This window comes from Melanostigma gelatinosum, assembly GCF_949748355.1.
Source record: "Melanostigma gelatinosum genome assembly, chromosome: 3".
In the NCBI taxonomy this organism is placed as follows: domain Eukaryota; kingdom Metazoa; phylum Chordata; class Actinopteri; order Perciformes; family Zoarcidae; genus Melanostigma; species Melanostigma gelatinosum.
This window is the reverse complement of record NC_136636.1, coordinates 12,494,196-12,517,399: the sequence shown is the minus strand read 5'-3', so window position 1 is coordinate 12,517,399 and position 23,204 is coordinate 12,494,196. Positions and strand designations below refer to the sequence as shown.

The 23,204-nt window shown below is 42.9% G+C and overlaps 1 protein-coding gene across 2 annotated transcripts; it reads left to right on the top strand.

Moving 5' to 3' along the window:
- The first annotated feature begins 1,025 nt into the window (after window positions 1-1,025).
- LOC306775357 (RNA-binding motif, single-stranded-interacting protein 2-like) lies at window positions 1,026-23,097 on the top strand. 2 transcript variants are annotated; one of them, XM_079265721.1, is made up of 14 exons: window positions 1,026-1,150; window positions 7,864-8,024; window positions 11,729-11,787; window positions 12,255-12,346; window positions 15,292-15,449; window positions 15,579-15,658; window positions 15,776-15,885; window positions 16,071-16,114; window positions 16,323-16,416; window positions 16,656-16,706; window positions 17,013-17,123; window positions 17,405-17,485; window positions 18,592-18,679; window positions 19,290-23,097. In XM_079265721.1, the coding sequence occupies exons 1-13, from the start codon at window positions 1,079-1,081 to the stop codon at window positions 18,670-18,672; spliced, it is 1,194 nt and encodes a 397-aa protein (XP_079121847.1). In that variant the 5' UTR covers window positions 1,026-1,078; the 3' UTR covers window positions 18,673-18,679; window positions 19,290-23,097. The 2 variants fall into 2 exon arrangements, with proteins under 2 accessions (XP_079121847.1, XP_079121848.1); XM_079265722.1 differs by lacking the exon at window positions 17,405-17,485.
- Window positions 23,098-23,204: the final 107 nt, after the last annotated feature.

Below are 23,204 nucleotides of genomic sequence, written 5' to 3'. Positions count from 1 at the left end.
CTGATCAATTCATCTTTGAATTGGAAGTGCTCCAATAAAGACTGGCTTTGCTTTATGAACTGTCTGAAATGTCATGTTCAAATATGTTTATTGGGAATTGTACTTGTTACAGCTTGTTTATTGTTTGTGTAGCAAATATCTATGAGCAAAGTGGCAAAACCAAAGAAGCTTCACACTCTCTGGCTGGGTTAAAAGGTGGTAGAGGCGTTGTAGTATTAACACAGATAAGGAGTCTTAATGCTGTCATCAGCATTGTTAGCATTGTTCTGCGGATCCAATATTTTTGAAGAGGAGGCATTAAATATAGAGCACAAACAATGTCACGCTGAAATTGTCTGGCATGTTCCATCATGAATGACCTTACACTCGCTTGGACATTTTGAGTTTTATATGTTGGCTTAAACCATTGGGAGATTTGTAGTCACATTTTTAAAAATGATGTCGACCATAAAAAATAGCTACAAAAACGTATCTTTGCAGGGGCTATACCTATAATGAGTTAAATATGTTAGTCACAGTCATATAGCTATAGGATATTGTAAATGTATAGCCCAATGTGATATCATATCATATAAGATATTGCATAAAGTTTATGTTTTTTTCTGTGATATTTGAATGCAAATAAAAGTGATTATGATGTCTTGCTTGTTTAAGGCGACAAAAGCCAAGACAAAATGAATATCTCTGATGAAGTGAAGTGGGGTCAAGGAGCCAATTAAAGACCCCCAAACAAAAACACAGCATGCCATAACCTGGTTTCGGCTTAAGAGTCACAGTTTTGAGACGTTTTTTTTATTTTTAGTTCTTCTTCCACATTCTCCAAATAACAGTGTGCGGTAAGTGAAGTCCAGCTAATCCCCCTGGTCTCTGCGGACCCCCCTGTAGGCCGTGTGGAGGGCCCCTAAAACGAGCCCAGGGGCCAGCAGAGCCCCCCCCCCCCCCCCCCCCCCCCGTCCTGCTGCAGCAGCAGCACCACTCGCAGTCAAGCAGCGGGACTCCAGGCACTCACTTCCCCAGCTGCTGACGTCAGCTGGCAGCCTGGGCTGTGCTCGCCGCTCCGGACATAGCGCCGAGAAAAATGCTGCTCTCCGTACCGCCAAGGGCAGGAATCAACCCATACAACGGCTATAACAGCAGAAACAGCAAAAAGGTAAACGCTTTCGGGTTCCCCCCTCATTTTGGGCTTGTTTCGCCCTGCAGGGCAACACGCCCGTCTCTGTCGCGGCAGGAAAAAAAGGGGCTTGTGACAGTGAGCTGCAGTGTCCTTGAAAAGCGAAACGTACTGAATTTAACTTCAGACTTGGTGGAGTGAAAACGCCGCGTATGGAGCCGCCGTGCTCCGCGGGCTGTGTAGGTGGGTCGGTACGTACCGCCCGGTCCTGTCATGTTGGACGCCTGGTGTTTTATTTCGTAGTATTTGTGCGTGTGTACTACAGTAAAGGATGTCACTCATTTGAAAAAAGAAAAAAAAAAGTCAATGGTGGAGAGCAACTTTTATGGGTAACTGTACAGTGTTGGGACAGCGCGTCCCGGGGCCTGGATGTGTTTGTGGAGGTGGGGGTAGGGTGCGCGGAGGGGAACATGGTACAAAATGAATTCTGCCTCTTCGTCCGGACAATCGTATCTGCTGTTTAATCAGCTCTTCATTGTCTCCACTGCCGCGTAAGTTTGCAAAGTTTTTTTTTTTTTTTTCTTTTTTTTTCCTCGTTTCCCATCCGAAAGCGGAATATGCCCCACCCCTTGACAAATCCCACCTTCCCATTGTGACTACATTCTCAGAATTACATTCAATGTTGACATTGTTACGATTGTAACCGATACGTGAGGGAAGGACCGTCTGAACAAGATGTGGTGTAGACCTACAGCAGTGGGAAAACAAATGAAATACCTTTTTTTTTTATTAGCTACATGGCAAAGCTGAATTTACTGCATTTCAAAAAGGCTTCATAATCCTTCTTCCTGAGTGGTGCATGAGATCGGTTGCCCCGTATCGTGTGTCTTCTCTCTATGGACCACAATGGCTTAGAAGTGATGATAAAAGCTCCTTCATTATACATGGCGGCATTATGTTGTGATTTCACGTCCACTGGATTCACAGTCGCTCCTCCTGTCCTTCTGCTCGGGCGGCTTCTCTCAATCTGGGAGGCTGTGAGCTCCTGAACTCTAATTGGCATTTGGAAAAAGTATATTGACATATTGTCTTTCTGTGATCTTGGGGCACCGCCTGTCTGCTCATCCCTCCCAGATCTGATGTCAACACCGGTGCCAGTCTGGGGAAAACAGTTTGAATTGTTTCTGTTACACTTACTTGCACACATACACCATTTGCAATTCATTTGAATGAACTCACATTGCATTTTTGACTGAATACACATTAATGTGCAGTTCTTTACTTCGGCTGTTACTAGGTCGGACCTCGTTATGTTGCCAAGAGGAGACTATTTGACAAACAAATCCTTCCTTAAACGATCAGAGAAAGCCATTTTAGCTGATGAGGGACCGATAATATGCTAAATGTCACTTTGTAAAAGGAAGTGCACTGTATGAGCAATCAGGAGTGCCGTCTTTTAAGTGTCAGTACTTGCGGTTTCATTCTTTTGAATTGGTCCCTGTTGTTTCTGACTATATGTACTATAAATGTATAGTACAGACAAAGTGGCCATTGTCCAGGTAACCGTTCAATACAGACAGTGTCTTGAATCATTCAGTGTAAAATGAGCTGTCCTCATTTTAAGCATCAACGCCTCTCCCAATATCATCTACGTTTTTATAAGTGTGAGAGCTGCAAAGTTTAGGCGATAAATCCATTAGTCGATTAAAAAACAGCATTCTGCAACTGTTTTGATAATGCCAAACTTAAGCTTATTCCAGCTTGTTAAATGTACGGATTTCTTGCTTTCCTTTGTTGTAGATGATCGTAAATATATCTTTGTGTTTTGGAATGATGGCCAGACAAGCAATTTGAAGAGTTTGTGATGCACGCTTTTTGAAACTACTTTTAATATTTCGTAGACGAAACGATTAATCGAATAATCAAGAAAATAATCAGCAGATGACTCAATAATGACCGCAATTGTTAGTTGCAGCCCGATAAGCCGATAGGGCCACTCACTGGTTTTTATTTCAGAAGTTGGGTGAGTTAAATGAAGCAGGAAAAAAGGGCCCGAAATAACGAATGTAAAATTGCTCCTCCAGCTGTTTTAGTGCTTCTCTATTTTGTGGAGCTAAAGTTCACAGCGAGGTCAAGTTCCTGTGTTGTGATTCCTAACATTTCCTCCTCCCACATCCACCTCCTCCTCATTCTCTTTATCTCTTGCTCACATTCAGCCATACCTGAGGTGCACGAGTACACAAAATAAGAAGCCGATCACAAAATAAACACGCCGATAGGTGTACGCGCCGTGATGGCCGAGGCGTTTTGGTTTCTGTTGTGCTGAAAGCCGGCTGCTCCTCCCCTGACTCAGCACCTCATTTCCTTCCTCAAACAAATAGAATTAATGTCCTCAAATCAAATTTGGTCGGTCTCCGTGTAAAGCAGGGGTCTCAAACTCCCGGCCCGCGGGCCAAATCCGGCCCGCTACGTCATTTTATGTGGCCCGCGAATCCGCCAGCAAAAAAAAAGAAGTTTTTTTTAATTCTACCAACTCACAACAGGAAATACACAACACATACAAGTTGCTGTCTACGGGGCTACTTTTTTTCGTTTGTGTGTATTAAACCAGCTGTTCTGCTGCAGTGACTGTCCTCAGTAAACTCTCCTGTACAGTCACCTTTGTCCTTCTGGCCCTCCGCCAGTTATATGTTTATCTGTCTCTTCGTTTAATGTGTCCGCATGCACCGGCCAAGGTAAACAGGTAGAGCGAGAGAGAGAGAGTCAGAGTCCTTGGAGAAAGCACAGCTGTCAGAAATCCGATGCAAAGTCCTGCAGTGATGCCAGACACTCTGTGTGCCTCACAGTTTGTTAGAACTCTAGCGGAGCGGAGGGGACACTGTTTGTAGGTATCTGTTTCCAAGCTCCACGGCTTTGGCCACCTGACCTAGCTTGAAAAGCCGGGGCACGCATGTGCAATTTGCGCTGTGCATGTGCAGCAACTTTAAGAGACAGACAGTTCGAGGATTTAAAAGGTGCCAATAAAAGACAAAAGGAAGGGGGAGTGTTGGAGACGGATAGGAAGGAGGACTGGGGAACGAGTCTGGACGTGAGTTGGGTGTCCCTGTCACATGGTTGGAATGCAGAGCTCCTCATTCAGATGGCTGTGTGATAAGATCAGGAGCAGATACAGAGGATTTCCTGCCTGCTGCCGTACTGCAGCTTACCGCTTTACTAGACACACAGTCCTCACCTAACCCGGCCTAATGTAAAAAGACTATTTCCCATTTTTCCATAAAATATAGTAGTATGATAAATAGGTTGTTTTAATATTATGTTTTCCGTATTATTTTTTATCAATATGGCAAACGGGAAAGGCTGTTGTTTTAGAATTCAAAAAGCTTTTGCAAAATGTTTGTCGATGCTTCAGAAGTGAAGGTTTTAAAGCGCCGAACTGTTTTTCCCCATGACTCATTTTCCTTGTCAGTCCTAAAGTGGAGCCGGTGCAAAGCGGCAGCTCAGCGTCGTAACTCCATCCAAGCCGGAAGCTGCGCCCTCATTCAGCCAGGGCTATAAATCTGTGCATTAGTATGTCAGCTGGTCAGACGGCCATGGCTCTTTTCCTGCCTGAGGAGAAGACGGGCAGCCAGGACGCGGGAAGGCAAGCAGACCCCCCAACATCCAGGAAATCAATGGAATTCTGTGGGTCAAACTGGGGTCGGCGGGAGAAGCCCCCACAGGGAGAGAGGGAGATGAAAACAGAGGTGGAGTGAGACTCAAAAGAGGGTTGGACAGCGAAACAGATTTGTGCAGAGATACAGTAGCAGGCGCTTAAAGTGGTCGTGTGAATGACTTACTCTTGATAGCTTATTTGAACTTTTAACTCAAGATTATAACACATTTTTGATGTATTGAGAGATTAAAACGCAACATGCTGTAATTGAGAAAGACACTTCCTGGCAGCTTCAGATCATTGATGCAAGTTTACATCAAAGTTGAGGAAATGGTTTTATTTATAGAAGTGTTCCTGATTTCTATCTTAAGTTTGGTCCTAAAAATATCCACTCAGATTTTATTTCGCCTTTTGTTATGAAGTTGGAGCGGTTCAGCAGAGGAGGAAAGCGACAAATCCATCAAAACCCATATTGTCTCTTCAGGTTTCAAATGGGTCAGTGGTAGGAAATACCTGATTGTAATCCTTTGACTATCTATTAATATTAGAAAGTCCTGAATCAGTTGTCATTAGAATGTAGAATTAATGGAAGTCATTAGATTTATTCTTACTTTTAGTTTGATGAAGTTGGCTAAAACAGATTTCTGAGGTTAGGGGATGTTTGATTAATGATCTACACATCTGGTAAATAGGCTCAAATGATTAGTGCTTTAAATGATTAGCGGTTAATCAGACAATAAGTCATTTATTCGGCAAAGACGCCACACTTTCACTGTTTGTATTTTGTCGAATGTGAGGATTTGCTGCTCTGTGGTTTCTGTCGCTGTAAATTTAATATCTTTTTAGATTTTGGACTGTTGCGCGGACCAAACGATCAATTTGAAGACATCACCTTGGCCCCTCATAATTTCCCAGAGGTGGGAACTTAGTTTATTGCGGCCCTAGATTATATACGTGCCTTCTTTGTTTCAAAGCTCTTGTTGCTCTCTCAGCAACTACTGATCTGCTAATCCAAAAAAAAGGAGAAAGAACTTGGTGTGGCACATGCAGATCAAATGCATAAGGACACTGAAGTAGCCTGACATGTAATCACACACCAGCGGGGCCGTTTCACATCTTTTTACTTGGTTAGTCCAGTTTGGGATGTTCATGATTATAATTTCATCAGCACTTTAAAGGTCATAAATTATATATTTTACTTAAGATATTATGCGGATCAATCAAGCAATCTACAGCAGTCGGCTACAAGTGTGTGCATGAATGTGTTGTGCTTGGTTTGTGTGCGTGTGTGTGTGTGTGTGTGTGTGTGTGGTTGCAGACTGGTGATTGAAGGGGTTATGTTGCAATGGTGTCCTGGTACAGTCTGGAGCTTGATTGGGACTTGGCACTCTGGTGAAAGAGATTACAGGTCCCTGCTGACTGCTCTTTCATTCACAAATGAGCTTCCTCCAAAAATGTACTCATCACCATGCGACAAGATAGATCAACTCTTATTGGCAGGCCTGTGCAGTGTTTGTATGTTTTCCACTGGCCCTGAAAATGTTCTAGTCGGACAGAGATGGCGCCTTATTTATCATTCAAATTCACAGGACAACTGACATGATAGAAGAAACATTGGTCCAAGATAATGCAGTCATAAAAGAGGTTGATTTTTATTTTTGTTGTGTTTCCAACCATCCATCCAACCATTACCATCATATATACACACACACACACAGATATATATATATATATATATCCTCTCCTCAAGGTGCCTCCATCTTACTTAACACAAACAAACATGCAACATTTTGTGGTTTCTTCAGCCATAGAGGAAGAGGGGATTATCTTCAGAGAGCCTCTTGTTGAAGCGGCTGCTGGAGGTCAGAGGGGCTGTGCGAGAGGGGCTCCCTGCCTTATAGACGGCGTCTAATTAGCGGGATTGGTTGACGTTGCTGGTGGTCCTGGTGTGACCTTGCCTTCCTGCGGGGCTTTTCCTAAACAGCAGCAGTCTGCTCAGTGGCCCTCTCCTCTCCCCTGAAATGAACCCATTTTCCTCTTCTGTCCTCCGTCCAATCGCTCTCTCGAATGAGACGTTCCGTCCTCACATCTACATGCAGATATATTGATTTGTATTCCTTCATGTGCAACACTGAATGAAAACGTTGCGCAACCTTTTCTTTGATTTCTCCAAACAGAGCCACAATCCCAATCGTGAGAGGAGGTTGTTGCGCAACAGCCTTTCATGTTCCTAGCCGCGAGTCATCGATTAGTTGACTGCCATAGTTTACGACGAGTACTCACCGGCGCTAAGTCCTTGTGGACTGCTGAAACTAAACAACCTGAAAATAAGAAGACGGTTCTGTAGCAGAGGTTGATATCAGATCATGACGGACGGTATTGTCGTGTAGTAACAAAGTCCTGCTTTGCTTTTGTCACACATCTCTTTAAATTTCTCCTTGTTTTGATCAATGGACTTTGTATGTGATGTGGACTGAACTGACCCCTGTTTTTCCGTTGTGCTACTCGTGATCTTGTCAGCTGATAATCTCAGATACTGTTTGAGAGGGAAATGTCAGAAGGACAGTGTTGAACCTTCTTCTGCGTTAAGGACGATTTTGAAATTCAAGCTTGATCAAATTTATTTATAAATACCTGTTTTTACAAGTAAAATAATATGAGAACAGCAGCTGGAGTATAAAACTTGCTCACATCTCGTCTATATTTAATTCTGCATCATCGGACTGACTCAATGTTAGTTTTACATCTTCAGAGCTTTGGTTTTGATTTGCACTGCAACATTTGTTTGTGGTTCCAAAAGTAAAAAAAGAAGTTACTCAACGCAGAGATAGCATAAGGGGCCACATTCCCCTCAGAAAGCACTATTGGTGAGTGTTGACATGAGGGCTGTACGACATTATTTTTCGCAGCTTCCACAAAACCATCAGTCTCGGCGCAGGACAACTTTCCATGTCTCAAAACACTCGTTTGAGTTTTCACGCTTTTCCAATGCTGTGCTTGGCCGAATGTTGGTGTTAAAGAATTGTATGTGTTTTCGCAATGACTTCTTTTGTGTGTTGGCGCACGGTCAACTAATTTGGCTTCTGTCTTTTTGCTGCAGACCTATGTGTCCTCCGGCCATCAGATGGCACCCCCAAGTCCCAACAACAACAGTAGCAGCAACAGCAGCGTGGGAGGGGAACAGCTGAGTAAAACGAACCTGTACATCCGCGGCCTTCATCCTGGGACCACGGACCAAGACCTGGTCAAGCTCTGCCAGCCGTGAGTTATTTTTAATAAAAATTGGAAAGGATGTAATGTCACACAGACGTGTTATGCGGATTGAGCCTCAAGAATTCCACATCATGAGTCTAATTTAGAAGTGATTAGTGGAACATTTTGGGAAATACACTTATTTGCGCTCTTGCAGAGAGAGGTCAAGTTACTACACGTACTATACGTGACGTCGAGCAGATAACATCTGTGCTGTCTGGAGCATGCTCTTCATCTGTTGAACACATGAAATTAAATAGTTTAAGGACATCATTTGTTGTTCAGAAAAAGGAGCCGTTTATGCAGGAAGGAAGGAAAAGTGATTTCTGTATAAGGATGCTGAATTACCGCAACTGAAGTCCGTTTGATTCAATCCGAACATTCCCAGGAAACACTAGAAATTGACAGCAAAGCGGTAGAGCCTTAGAGGGAATTAGAGGAAAGAGGGAACGAATGCAGAGAGCTGGGAGAAGGACAGGACGGGGTAAAGAAGGAAGGGGCCAGAGAAAGGTACAGCATGTCCTGATCTAACCTTTCAGGCTGAATCGGCTCAGCAGTGAACTCAGACGTACTTACCCGAGACAAACAGTCAACCCTCTACAGTATGTCGGCCCACATGCGCACACTCTGATAAAACTAGCAACAAAGCAAACAAACTGGTTTGGCCTGCCGCAGGTCAGGGCTGTGCTGTATGTCACAGAAGGGATTTGTGAACTTTAGCCATACATCTCCACGCGTCATTCACAGTAACAACTCGCCTCCCTGAACAAGCACGAGAACAAACACCACAGCCCCATTCTCTGAGGGTTTTTTGCGTCATTCTCCAGTTTAGCCACTCTGACCCTACACAAGGAAGCCTCAGAAACATCAAATCCACAGCGCAAATGTACACAGCACGCATCTGGTTATATGTGAGTGTACACACACATTGTCAAAGCAGGAACAATCAAAGAAAGTCTGAACTTTACGGTCGGTATGTGAACCTCAGCGATTCCAGAGTAAAAGCAGGGGACTGACAGAGAAGTCATTGTGGGGCTGAGAGAGAAGATGAGAGAGGACGGAGGCTTGAAGGGCGGGTGGGAGGGCTACCTCTGGGAAGAGTAGCACGGCCTGCTGGGAAAGAATGTCAGACGGCCGTATATATGGGTCAGAGCTGTCTTTTAAGTCTCTGTGGCCTCCGCCGTGTGGTGGGCTGCTGTTCTGCTGCAGAGGGACTGAGGTAAGCGGAAGGTCACGGAGTCGCTGCCATCAGACCTGTGAACTCTCCCGGTGTCTCGAGTGGGTGAATCATGAAACACAGCTTCTGTTTTTCTTTGTCATGCTTCTAATCAGTCAAACTGATCAATAGGACTTCAGTGTTTTTCAATCTGAAGGTATGAGCTTAAATTGAGAAAAATCAGCAGGCCAAGCTTTTGTTTAGACATAGATTTCTTTGTTTTTTGATGATATATATTTTCTTTCCAAACATTTATTGATATTTTGATTATTGGACAAAGGAATAAACAAAAAGAATCATCAAATAACCATGAGATGTGTTCAACTAAAATATTTTGAGTTGCATTCATAGTGTATGTATTGTGTGTGTATATCGTCAACAACCAACCAAACGTTTGTTTGTGCTCTGCAGTTCTTTGTTTCTTTTTTCTAAAGATCTATTGTCATCATATTTGTGGCTTTATTTAACACAGGAAGGCGTATGAATGGGGGAAGAGCAAGACATGTGAAAAAGGTCCCACGGCCTGAATTGAAACAGGGACGTTGTGCTTATAGCATGTGATGTAACCACGAGGTTACCAAGGTGGTCCCTTTATTTCTTTATTTTTTTATATTCTGCCAATTTTCTCAGCAAAGTACATCAAGTGATAGGTCTTGAAGGAACAGTGTCTCTAAAAAGAGAGGAAATGATTTGTGTGTGTACCATACAAGATCTTTCAAACGAGTGCGTTCTGAGGCTTAATATCAGTCAAAAGAGATTATTCCTGAAATGCACTGCAAGCAAAGTTGTGCAAGTCAGTTCCGCGTAATGTGTGCCTCATAGCAGTTAAGAGGAATGTATTTTGGCATTCTTTACAGTTTTCTAACAATAAACAGTACACTGTGTGTGCGTGTTTCTACATGCTCAAGAAGCTCGGGGATATGTAAAATTTCAGTTGGGCTCGAATGGGTTAAATTACATGAAGGTTGCTTATATGGGAGTAGGAAACTATAAACATAGCGTATGGAAAGGTCATCTGGCTATGTGGCAGCGGATGATGAATTATTAATTGTTGTCCTTTTTAATGTATCTGCCCTGATGGTAATAGCTGCAGGAATGAGTCCGAAAACATGGAAATTAGTTTTGCGCTTCCGCTTTCCTTGTCTTTACATTTATTTATTTTTTTCATGGGTTTTTGGTTAAAAGTCTGTGGTTTTAACTTTCTGTTCTACGATATAGAATAGCTCAGTAAATACCCCAATGCTAACTTCCTACAAATGATTCATGCACAAATCCAGCTGTGGCGTTTTGTTAAAGCTGATCTTGAGATTGCGGTTCACATATACATCTGCTACTGCTTTTCTTTCCCAAAAACATGCATGGTCTGAATGTATCTGTACATTTTACAGACCTGGAGGAGCCAAGGCCTCAACATTTTAGCTGTTACAGTTAAGACTCCGGTGTCAGCCGTTACACAGGTTGCTGCCATGACCGTCCAGTCAGGACTGAGTCATCTGGGCAGATGTACACTGAAAAACTAGGCGGGAGTGTAGGACCCAGCGGTGCGCTGCAATGTGAGGGTGGAAAAACAGAGAGAGGGAGCAGGATGTGGGGGGAAGGAAGGCGAGCGGAGGGGTGAAGCATCAGGTTACAGTGTACATTCCGCCCAGACGCCATGTCGCCCAAACAGAGCAACTCACTGGCTAAATTCACCAGACAAGGGCAGGTCTATTATACTGTAGAGCTGATGCAGCCACTCATAACGCTGCAGTCTATTAGTCTCCACGTCTTATGAGCACTTCTCATACACTGCTTGTTTCATATAGCATGGATGTCTCATGCTACTGCATCAATGCTTTCATTTAAACTCCTCTTTTACTCATCGGCCTTTGTCATGTTTTTCTATTGACAACCGTGGACCGAAGTAACAGGTTAAGACACTGGCTGATGTCTCGTACACCCTTTTGACTTCTTCTGTGTGTTAAATGGATCACGCATACATTCTGTTCCATTGAAAGTCAATATTTCTATTTGCGAGTCAGACATTGCTAGTGACAACACTTTAAAGCTTAATTTGAGCCCAAAATAAGCCAGAGCAGAGCTGAATTTAGTAGAGAGGTGTTTGTTTGTGTGTGTGTGTGTGTGTGTGTGTGTGTGTGTGTGGTACAGACATGCTCAGCCCATATATTCTTTAGCCCCAGGCTGCTGTCTACTGTCGGTCTGCCAGGGAGCAGGGTTAGTGTACATCCTTCACCAGCAGCGGACAAAGACAGAAGGGCGGAGGCAGACAAAGTATTCCGTGATACTCAAGATCGTGTTAAAACGACACAACTGATTGCACGAAGGAGTACGTGTTCATGTCAACACCTGTAGTCTGTCAGCTTGAGGAAGTGTGGCAGGACTGGTATGCAGAGGAAGGAGCAGATTCCTCCTGTTGCCCTTCAGTTACCTCTGTCATTGACCCTGTTTTCTGTCTGTTCTTTCTGTCTGTCTGTCTTCCTGTCTGTCATCTCTGCAGGTATGGCAAGATTGTGTCGACCAAGGCCATCTTGGATAAAACCACCAACAAATGTAAAGGTGCGTTAAACTGTCGTTTTAACTGTTTTTTGATTGAGAGTTGAGATGCCATCCCTTATCCCCGTGGTTTGGGATGTTTGACTATTAAAGGAGTATTTCAACATTTTGGCAAATGCACTGAATCACTTTCTTGATGAGAAGATTGTTTTCTCATATATGATGCAAACTATGAAGCTACAGCCCGCAAAGGTTAGCGTAGCTTAGCTCCAAAACTGGTAACGAGGCAAAACAACCTAGCTCTGTCAAAACATCCGGCCACCAGCACCTCAAAAGCTCTTACATTAACATGTGATATTGCGTTTGTTGAAACAAAAATCTGTGGACAGAGTCGGCTGTTAACCCCAAGCTAACTGTTGTCTGGCTTTAGCTTCATATGTAATCGACATATATGAGAGTGGTATGGAGCACAGAATTCCAAAACAAAACAACATAACTGCTGTTTTCATATGTTTTTGTCTGTTTTACAGGATATGGCTTTGTGGACTTTGACAGTCCAGCAGCAGCACAGAAAGCTGTTACAGCTCTGAAGTCCAGCGGGGTCCAGGCTCAGATGGCCAAAGTAAGAATTATCGAGCTCTGTTACGTTCGCATTTGCCCCCAAATTCACCCATCACCACCCGGTTAAGCTAGTCGGGCGCTTCTCAAAACTGTATTGTTTTCCAAAGAGCCACGTGCTGTACTTTGACCAACGAGAGTCACAGTCTCTTTCTCCCTCTCTGTCATGTAAGAGGTGACATGCAGTGGCCAGATTGGCAGCGGGTGTCCTGTTGGCAAAGCTGCAAGATTAGCTCTTTATAGGGAGGCGTGTGTTCGTTGTGTGAACCTGTGCCAATAAGCGACAGTTGATGGAAGGATAAGGTCTGGCTTGATTGAAGACTACTTTTGTTCAACTCAAAATGACTCCCTTTTTCAGTTTCTGTTATTTCACTGCTCTTGCTGCTTTGTTAATCCTTTACTGCCTTCCCTTTCATCCCTAATTTCTTCTCCTCTTTCCTCCTCGCCCTCCTCGCCACCTTTTCTCTCTTCTCCCCTCACACCCTCGTCCCTGTGTATGTTGCTAACCTGCTCCCGTTGTAGCGCTTGTTCTGAGGTCTTTGTCCAAGTGTCTGCAGTCAAAGCAACTCTTGTCGGCCCATTAAGCTGATCCCTCTGCCTCTCAGGCTCCCTATTGAGGGAACCCAGGGGAGGGTGCCACTACACCCACTGTCAATGGGACAGGCACAATGGGCTGGCATTGTCCATCGTCTGGGCCTAGGCCTGGGGCTGACACCAGCACTTAATACACTCCACCACCAGTGTCCCTGCCCTCCTCCCCTGTCCTGCACCCAGACAGACCCACTGCAATGTAACACCAGGGTCTCCCTAAGCCTAGCCCCGGAAAACTGTAACAGATCCCCGCTGCCAGCTGACCTGAGCCGGTCCAGTGCAACTAAACCCGGAGTCTAAGTTCTCTGCACCTCCTCTGTAAGAGTGCCACACAATCCTGCGTATCTCAATACCCGACCTGTGCAACTGGACACCAAGACTTGACTCACCCAGACAACATGGGCTCAGTCAGAGGTGTTGATAACTACTATAAAAACCTAAATATACACAGCTGCTTCAGAGTCACTGGGTCACATTAGGTCAGAAAAAAAACAAGAATTGAGTCTAAAATTAGCTTAATATCAAACTCTCAAGTGCAGTTTCTCCTGTTTGCACCCTCACCATGGCTGCTGCAGAGTGTTGTTCACAAACAGAATCAGCCACACCTCGCACTGGCCGTCCTCCGAGCATGCTCAGTCCCCGAATGGGCCACCCCAGCCCTGAGGCTGCGGGCCCAGAGGAGTGCACACGGGGTAGGAGAACCATGGCAGAGTTATAAATAGATCGCTTCTTATTTCCCAGCACCTCCCTGTTCCAACTCAGACGTCAGCGCAACAATACAAGCAGGAAAATACACAGACAGACATGGCTTACCGAGGGTTTGGCATAGAAAAATAGCACTATGACGCCTCAGCAAATCCCATTCACATCAACAACAGGTGATGTGAATATTTGCTTGGATATGAAATGAGATATCATGTGTACTAGCTGAGGTTGAGGGATAAAAGGGGAGTGAGTTCTTCCTCTGTCATGCAGCCTTTAACTCCATTAGTTTCATCTGGCCCCTGACCCCCTGCACTCTGCCACTGTGTTACACAACGGACGTATTGCCGCACCCAAAATGACGACAATCGCAGAAGATCTCTTTGCCAGGTGGCTCACGGCTGAGGACGGAGGCCACTCATAAAGGCAGTAAATCTTCATTTGAGAAAGCTCGTTGACTTGCGCCTGACAGTTAATTTCATGCACAAGTGAAAAACTGGTTTGCAGAGCTCTCTGATAGCAGTTAGGGAGAGGGGACAAAATGGAAAATGATAGCAATAAAGGATATTTTGATGAAAGAGAAGAGCCTGTTAATCAGCAGGCACTCATTTATCCTCTTTTCTGTCATCCTCCTCTTTTATTACCCAAATTACTCGAGACTCCCACTACTTCCTATCTTGTCAGTTCCCTTCTTCTGTACAAAACATCAGCCTTTTAAGCTCCTCACTTCTCCCACCCTCCCTCTGCTCTATCCTCTTCCTTCACTCTCTGTTTTCCCTTCCTCTCTCTTTAGCCCAGCCCCTTTTCTCCCGGTTGCCAAGGCTCCTGTTGCTCTCTGACCTCCTTAGAGTTCAGTCATGGCTGACTTCCTGTCTGCTTCTGCACAGTCACACAAGGTTTCACTTGCAAGCTAGTGCCACAAAATAAGTCTCTGAACTATCTCATTACTCGCCGCTATCCAGATCTCTTAATTAGGCAACATTCCTCTCAAATATCTGACGTAATCTTTGCAGACAAATTCATATTTGCGTGTGTCAGTATATTTATGTGTGTGTGTGTATTTTTAAAAACCAGACAGCTGTAGTTGAGGCAATGATAGATGTGACAAAGTGTCCAAGGTTTCAGTTGATTGGTACTAATTGCTTAAAAACATTCTATCCGTACCGGGTCCCGTTACAAGATGAAGCTTGACATGGTGCACGCATATGATGAAGTATTAATGTGCCAAGAGCGATGGCAGGCGCTGATGTAAAGACAGGTCACACTACTGCCTACACGGGAACTTCTGCAATGGGAAAAAGATTTTGAAAGTGATTTTTAAAAATTCATTTGCAAATGCCACTGCATCAGCAAATATGTTTGAAAGTGTTATGCTGAATTAGATATTACACCTTTAAAAAAAAAAGAAGAAAAAAGCGAGTTCAAGTACGTTATTAATTGAAGTACTTTGGGCTCAAGTGAAGTGAGCAGTGAAGTTGTAAACAAGAGTAGCTAATAATAAAGCAATGCTTTTAGATGTCTTTTGCACCAACAATTATTGGTATGACTGGCAATATTGGCAATGAAACAAAAACAATCTCAAACGACAACATCTCTTCGTGTAAGTCCAAAGAAGATCTGTATGTGAGCTGACGTTCATGTCCACTTCCTGTACAGCAACAAGAGCAGGACCCCACCAACCTCTACATCTCCAACCTGCCAGTGTCTATGGATGAACAAGAGCTGGAGAGCATGCTCAAGTCCTTTGGCCAGGTCATTTCCACACGCATCCTCCGAGATGCCAACGGGACCAGCCGCGGTGTGGGCTTTGCCAGGTCAGACACAATACACGACCCTACGGAGGTGTACAGTTTGTGCTGTAAACAAAAAGTACCCGGTGTCCAATCCTAATATTAACGGCACTCCACCAGCAGGATTACATTTGCCTTTTGACTGTATTTCAGAATGGAATCCACGGAGAAGTGCGAGGCCATAATTCAGCATTTCAATGGCAAATTCATCAAGCCTCCGCCAGGAGTGCCTGGTGCGTGGAATGTTTGTTTGGTGTTAAAGGAACCTGGTATTGTTGTTGTTGGTGCCAGAGCTCAGTGCTTTTGTGACCATTGAACTCACTCTCTTGTTTGATCTGTTGCTTCCACAGTGCCCACAGAGCCCTTATTATGTAAGTTTGCAGATGGAGGTCAGAAGAAGAGGCAGAACCAGGGGAAATACCTCCACAATGGAAGGCCCTGGGCGAGAGATGGCGATACAGTAAGGAGGCCGCTTTTAACTCGTCATTCTTAAAGGGAACTTCCTGTGTTCATATGCTACATTTCCTGTTGGAAATTAAAGCAACGACGTCGCTCTCGCTCTGCGCCAGATGACTGTTTTAGCGCCGACTGCACCGGTGTTTGCGTGGCCTCACTGTTTCTGAATCCTCTGCATTGTCTTCTCAGGGAGGAATGACGCTTGCGTATGACCCCACAGCCTTACAAAATGGGTGAGTGGTATGCGTGGACTGACTGAAAACAGTTCCAGCCCGCCAGTAAAGCAAGAGTGGTACTCCAACTGTAGTGAAGTGCTGCCTTCTGCTGGGCATTGCAGGAACACAGAAATGGCGCTGATGTAGTTGGAGAAATGCTGGAGATTGTTGACATGGTGTGGCTGTCTTCATGTTTGCGGTTTCCTTTTCTCCATCTGTTCGGCAGCTTCTACTCCTCACCCTACAGTCTGGCTCCTAACCGAATGATCGCCCAGACTTCTCTCTCACCCTACATGCATTCTCCTGTCTCATCCTACCAGGTGGGGCATTTCATTGCGTTTCTTTTTTTTTTAAACGGCCTTTATGCCAATAATTCATTGTGTAAGTTCACAGACACTGAGGGAGGACCACATCCACAGGACTGATCATGTTTTTTTTTTCAGGATCTCTCTCTGCAAACTTAGATAATAAGGGCTCTGATGGGACTGTGCAAGCAACAGCAACTCATTACAAATGACATTACAATAACGAGTCTGATGACATGTTTCCTGATCTTTAGGTACACAGCCCGTCCTGGATGCACCATCAGTCATACCTCATGCAGCCAGCTGTGAGTAAACCTCCTTCACCACCATCTCCTCCCCTCATATACCCAATTAGCCACTCCATGTGCCTTGGGCGGATGGGATAGCTATCCATTAGCAGACCATGAAGCATGCAAGACCTTGGGAGGTGGTCTGAGTTGAATTCAAGCCAAATGTTGAGACGTTAACCTTTCCCTATAGCCAAACTGCAGTGACAGTCCTGACTTATTTATGTATGTTTTGCTCACTTGTGATGGATTTTAAACACTTTCCATTAGTGATAGTGATTCAGACTCTGTGTCTCTCTTGTGTGTGTCTCTATGCATCCATAGGGTACAGTTCTTACCCCAACAATGGATCACGCCATGTCCATTCAGTCTACGTCCATGATGGGACCTCTCGCCCAGCAGCTAAGCCACCTGTCCATGGGCAGCACGGGCACAGTCAGTACCAATCTCTCTCTCTCTGTCTCACACACACACACACACACACACACACACACACACACACACACACACACACACACACACACACACACACACACACACACACACACACACACACACACACACACACACACACACACACACACACACACACACACACACGCGATGCGCAAGGCAGAACATTGTCCCCATAGCTAAATGTCCTGAAATTTACGAGATTTATTGTTCATGTCAAATACTACACGCAATTTGTGTTTTCCTCTCTGCCTTCCCTACAGTATATTCCGGCCAACACAACTATGCAGGGGACCTACATCCCCCAGTACACCCCAGTGCCTCCCTCCAGTGTCCCAGTAGAGGTATGAAGCTAGCCTCAACCTCAGATGGTTATATTCTATATTTCCATGAAGGGGATGAATCATATTTAACTCTCATAGGGACGTATTTGCTCAAACTTGACACATCTGTGTGCTTAAAAAAAGCTTCTGCTTTTAGCATGCCGGGTCTCATTGGTATGCATTTTAAGGAGGGGCAGAGTAAAGGCACAAATGAAGGGGAGGTGACTATTCAATCTGCCAGCTGACTGATTGTATTGTATGTGTATTGCGTTGTATGTTATGACAGATAGACGCTGGAGTAGTGGCATTGATGACTCCTGTAGAATTCTATGAATACAAAACTAATATTACATCAAAGAATATGATTTTTTTTTTCAGATGACAGACGGTGATGTGGTGTAAAAACTATTCATTTTTTTTAAAGAATATATCTTTGTCATTCTCTCTTTCCGTGAAATAATTTATGATAATCTATTAATTACAAATGCATCAATGTTAATAACATTTTCCTCATGTCATTTTCCTCTTGTCAAATAGCAGCGTGCCGTCCAAAATAATAGATCTTAATTATCTCCTCTATTATTCAGCTGGAAGAGCCTTTGAGAGTCTCAATCATGTCACAGAGACGTTTGGCTCCACAGTCTCTGTGCTTTAGTGCTGAAGCAGGTTCCTGACTGAGCGCTCTGCAGGAAGTCTTGACTCATTTGTTGGAATGTGGAGCTCTTGTGATAGTGGTGGGAGCCTACAGGATGAGCAAGACAGTGAATGAGAAAAAAAAAGGGCAGGTTTATGAATGGAAGAGGCCCAGCAGTAAGTCTGGCTGTGATTGGATGGATGAGATCAAGTGGGAGAGGAGAAGGGGGAGTAGAGTGACGGGTGTTAAGGTAGAATTGGGTCAATGTTAAGCATGTCTTTTAGTAAATGCGTCCTGCAGTATGCACTGGCTTTTAGACCTGTAAAGTCTGGATGTTCTTCAGTTCATCCACTCAAAGACATATGTCTTTGAGACGGTGGGGAGGGCAGTGGGAAAATACAGGCTGTCTTCTTCTTTGTGTCTTTGATAGAAACACATTTATTATTAACCATTAAGTAGAGTATCCTTCTAAAGACTTGCCCTCTTTCTTTAGGAGAATGGTGGTCAACAGCAACAGGTTGCTATGGAGTCTCCCGCAGAACACACAAACTACTCGTACCAACACACCAAGTGAAGCTAAGGTAGGACAGCAACGGATTCTCTGCTCTGTCCTGCTGATTACACACATGTAGGCTGATGTCTTTTAAGTGTCTCACCTGCAAAGTGATGTTGGGGTAAGATAACGTGGATGGGTATGTGTGTGTATGCCTGATCGCACACGAAGGCACAATTGTTGAGATTTAGTTTGGCTAGAGCCAGGCTAGCTGTTATCACTTGTTTTCGTCTTCATGCAAAGCTAAGCTAACTGGCCGATAGCTGGAGACGGTCACGAGGGTGGTGTGGATCTTCTAATCCAACGATGGAAAGCGAATGAGCAAAATGTCAAACTACTTGCTTAAACTGGCCATGGCTGCTTTATTGTAAGAGTCAGTAGCAGATTTTGTGAAAAACATACAGAAGTACAACTTAATGCAGTATATTGACAAAATGCATTTAATTGTATTATTGCACGAACTGAGGAAACTCCAAACGAAGGTCATTTAGCCAATTTAAGATTGAAGTGTGTGTGTGTGTGTGTGTGTGTGTGTGTATGCGTGTGCGTGTGCGCGCGTGTTTGTGTGTAGAAAGCAACATTACAGCTGTGGTGTAACTACATCTGAACTTGTGTGTGTGTGTGTGTGTGTGTTGCAGCTCCCAGCAGGGTGGGGCCGAGAGCACGAGATGAATCCAACCAAACAGGATTCAGCTGAACTGTGCTCCATATATCACCAAGCACCCGGACTTGAACATGGATAACAAAAGGAACACGTGTGTGTGTCTGTGTTTGTTTGTTTGTGTGTGTTTGTTTGTGTGTGTGTGTGTCTGTATTTTTATTTTTTTTAAAGAAAAAGGACAACACTTATGTCATTGGACTTTCCTGCTCACATCCTCAAGAGTTGATCAACCAAAGGTGGGAATCTTCTTTACAGACGCTTTGATCTATTTTGATATCTGAACAAAAGGAACGTAACAAGAAGTTAAAAAGAAAACTAAGAGAATAAAACCGTAAGAGGGGAGGAAAGACACAGAGCATTATTTTTGTGCACGTAATATAACAAATTCTTATTTTTAAGACAAAAAAAGCATTCTGGACATTTCAGGGTGATTCAAAGAAGAGTTGAAATACAATGTGTCTTTTATTTTTTTGTAAAATATGCAAATTTTTTATTTTTATTTCCTGATGTCTGTTGTTTGACGTTCTATTTGCAGCAGCGGAGGAATCCATTTGTACAGATTCAAAAACTTAAAAAGAACATTTTTGCTGGTCTGATGTGTCGGAGGCAAACCGTTTAAAGCTACTTCTTCCTGTAACTGCTGCAGAGATTTCTATTCACGCACAGATGATAATAACAATGTTTATAGTTTAGTCGAAATCTTCTCTTTTTGTTTTCTTTTTTTTTTACATTCTTCCATAAGTGAACAAAAGACAATCAATTATTTATATTTGAATTATTGTAATATTTCTTTCTTTTGAGAGTTTTGAGATCATTGGAACAAACATTTCTTGAAAATAAGTTATTTAATACTGTAGTCGATAAAGACGTGGTGAAACTGACTTAACGAGGAGCTCTAATATTCGGCTCATAGGCAGTTTTGATGACTTTCAATTCAGTTCAAGTCCCATATGGACCATTAAGTGTTGATACTAATAGTCCTCCTGTTTGGTTGTGATGTAACTCCATGTTACATCCGTGTCCATGAGAAGTGGTTTTAAGCGGTTTTGCTTTGGCAAACCTTCAGGTGTCATTAAATTCATCCTCTGTCGAAGGAATGAGATGAACGTGCTTTAGATCTGAGCAGTTCGATTACTGAAAGAGTATGTGTACAAAGAACAATGCAGTTACTAAATTAAGATGTAGCTTAGCAAAAGCGATGAGGGAAATCAAATAGGAGACTAACGCGATCCCTGAGAATAATTAGTTTGGAAGGAGCGGGAGCTGTAAGTCTTTTTTCAATGCTGCTGTTGTCCCTTGAGTTTGATTATCTGTCTGTGATTTTTAGTTTGTAGAAAGTTAAATGTTTCTGTTTTTCTTTTGTCTGTCACTTGAAAACTTTTTGAGCTAATTTGCCTTGTTTTTGATGAATTTATCTTTGAAGTAGATTAGATTTTAGCTGTAGGTTTTTAGCTTTTTACAGAGAGTCGACGTTAGTTTCTTTTGTCTCTGCGTAGGGATCGATGCTGTTTTCTTGTGCACATCACTTTTTCTCTTGTTTTTTGTTTTTTTTCACTCGAATTTCCGTTCCAAACCTTGTGTCGTCTGTCCTCGCATTGTGTCGGGCCTGTTTGTAGAAGGCCTTTCAGAGTGGAGAGTTGAACCAAACAACACCTTCATATAGTGCTGATCCAAAAGATTCAAACTGATGCTGCGTCAGTGGTGACGCTCAAAGAGGCTTCGCGCACACAAGCCCCGGATATGTTTCAGTTTATCAAGTGGAGCTCACGTCACAGTGCATCCAAATATGTTGAACTCTAATTTATGCAGACATCAAAAACTGTAGATATGTAGATAATAGAAATAATGGTTTAACAACGGACTGCTCACTAGACCATGGAAGTGCCATTAAAGACAATTCTTACAGCCTTTAGTGAGACAGCCTGAGTTAATTTAGGAGTGATCCAAAATTCTGCAAAAACAAGTTTTAGCTAAGCCTTAATTGTTTTCTCTGGATGAACTGCCTGACCTCTCATAGGATTGACACTAAGTTGTACATACTACAGAAATGGCAAAAGGCTCGTTTGAATGCCATCGAGTTCGTCGTCGCGTCGGTCGAGTTAGCTGTTGGGTTACGAGGAGCTTCAACCATCCATGTTTGAGTCCAGTGATAAACACAGTCTGAAAACGTCTTTCTTAAGTCTCGCAGTTTGATGATTCTGTTTTTCACACCTCAACTTTTTGCTGTGTGTGTGTTTCTGTTGTTTATTTCCGCAACCAAAGATGTTGTAGCCACCCGTCTTTTAGCTCTCTGTCACAGTTAAACTGCTCTCATTTGTAGACGGTCATGTGTCGTGTGTGTTGCTGGATGAAAAGCCCTTTTTTTTTTTCTGCTTCTGACAGATTCAGAAAGGGAAATATCACAACGAGGGCGGTGACGTCCACATTAAGACCACCGTTTAAGGTTTTGTGGGAACTTTTTGCCACTACTCTATCTGTCATATAGTAAAGTACATGTAAATGATCTGGTTTTGTTGACATGAGTTCATTAAGCTGAGTTTCCCTCCGTAGACGTAATGGAGTGTTGGTGCGTATGGAAACAGACTCATTATGAACTTTATTGGCCTCTGCAGACATCCAGGAGATCTCCAGAGCTTTTACGATGGTGACAGTTTTCAGGCACGAGAGCTAATTTTGTAAATAGTCTTTTCTTCTCCTTCCACTTTCGTGTTTGTTTCTTTGTGTGTGTGTTTTTATTTTTTTAATGATTTATATCCTGTCCAGATAACACAGTGATTTGCAAGGTTTTCAGATTCAGTGCCCCATGAAGGAAATGTCATGGATGTTGTTTATATGTTCAGAGAAATGATATTCCATGTATTAGCCATCACTTTAATACAAAAACAGGATTTTGAAACTATGAAATGACCACTTGTTACAATGACGTGTTTATTTATTTTATTTCTAATTTTTTTACAAACTTGTCAGCTAAGATAAAATTACAGGAAGTCATGTTGCTCCAAAATGTATTCGAATCATAAAAAGTGTAGAAGCGTACGTTACAGTTAAACTGTAGAAATACTGAGATCAATGGTGTGCTCTACACACAATATTTGAAAATAGAAAAATCTAGTTGCACTTATTATTTTTGGTCCACACCAATTTGAAAATGCTCTTTGTGTCCATTTTAATGTAGATTTGATGTCTTATTTCATAGCTTCAAAATGTTTTGCTGCTAAAAAAAGGATTTCCAAACAGGTGGTTTGATGTTGCCCACTCAGAATTTTCAAAATGTCCCTTTTTAATTTTAATTTGTTTAATATAGAGTATCCCTAATTTGTTTGATTTTCAGTCATAACTTCATGCTTTTAATTCTGTTTTACTAATGAGCAGTTCAAGTTGTATTTTACATTCTTAAAACTCGTGAATGTTGTCTTATGGTGACATTTTCTAATACAAAATAATAGAAACATGTTGCTCCACACTGTATGAACCATGTTCGTGTGAATACCAGACATTTTGAGAATCTGACGGGCTCATCTTGCTCCCTGCTTGTGAACAGTTATCTTATTTATACAAGAACTCATTTTGTACAGTTTTGTTAAGAGGAAATAGGTTTTGATATTTGGTTATTTTGCAAAGCCACTTGGCTACTTTTGTCTTCCTGTGCCAGAGTTGCTAAATTGTCTGTAACTTGTGTTTTTTTTATTGATTGAGATAAGATTTTCCTTCCTTTTTGGTTTTCTCTTTGAATTTGAATATGTCATTTTCCCTTTTTAAAAAAAATAAAAATCTTGTTTCAGTGATTCGGTGAACTGTGTCTTTGATGCACGGTAACTGTAAGACGCAATATTGACATCATCTGGGTCATTACCTGCTGCTGTTGCTTCAGCTGTATTGATAGTTATTGTGC

Bases quoted from the DNA above. Each gene is read 5' to 3' on its own strand.
- LOC306775357 (XM_079265721.1), top strand. From the start codon at position 1,079: ATGCTGCTCTCCGTACCGCCAAGGGCAGGAATCAACCCATACAACGGC. The intron at 15,886-16,070 runs GTAAGGAGGCCG...TTGTCTTCTCAG, and splicing joins GGGCGAGAGATGGCGATACA to GGAGGAATGACGCTTGCGTA. The intron at 16,707-17,012 runs GTGAGTAAACCT...ATGCATCCATAG, and splicing joins CATACCTCATGCAGCCAGCT to GGTACAGTTCTTACCCCAAC.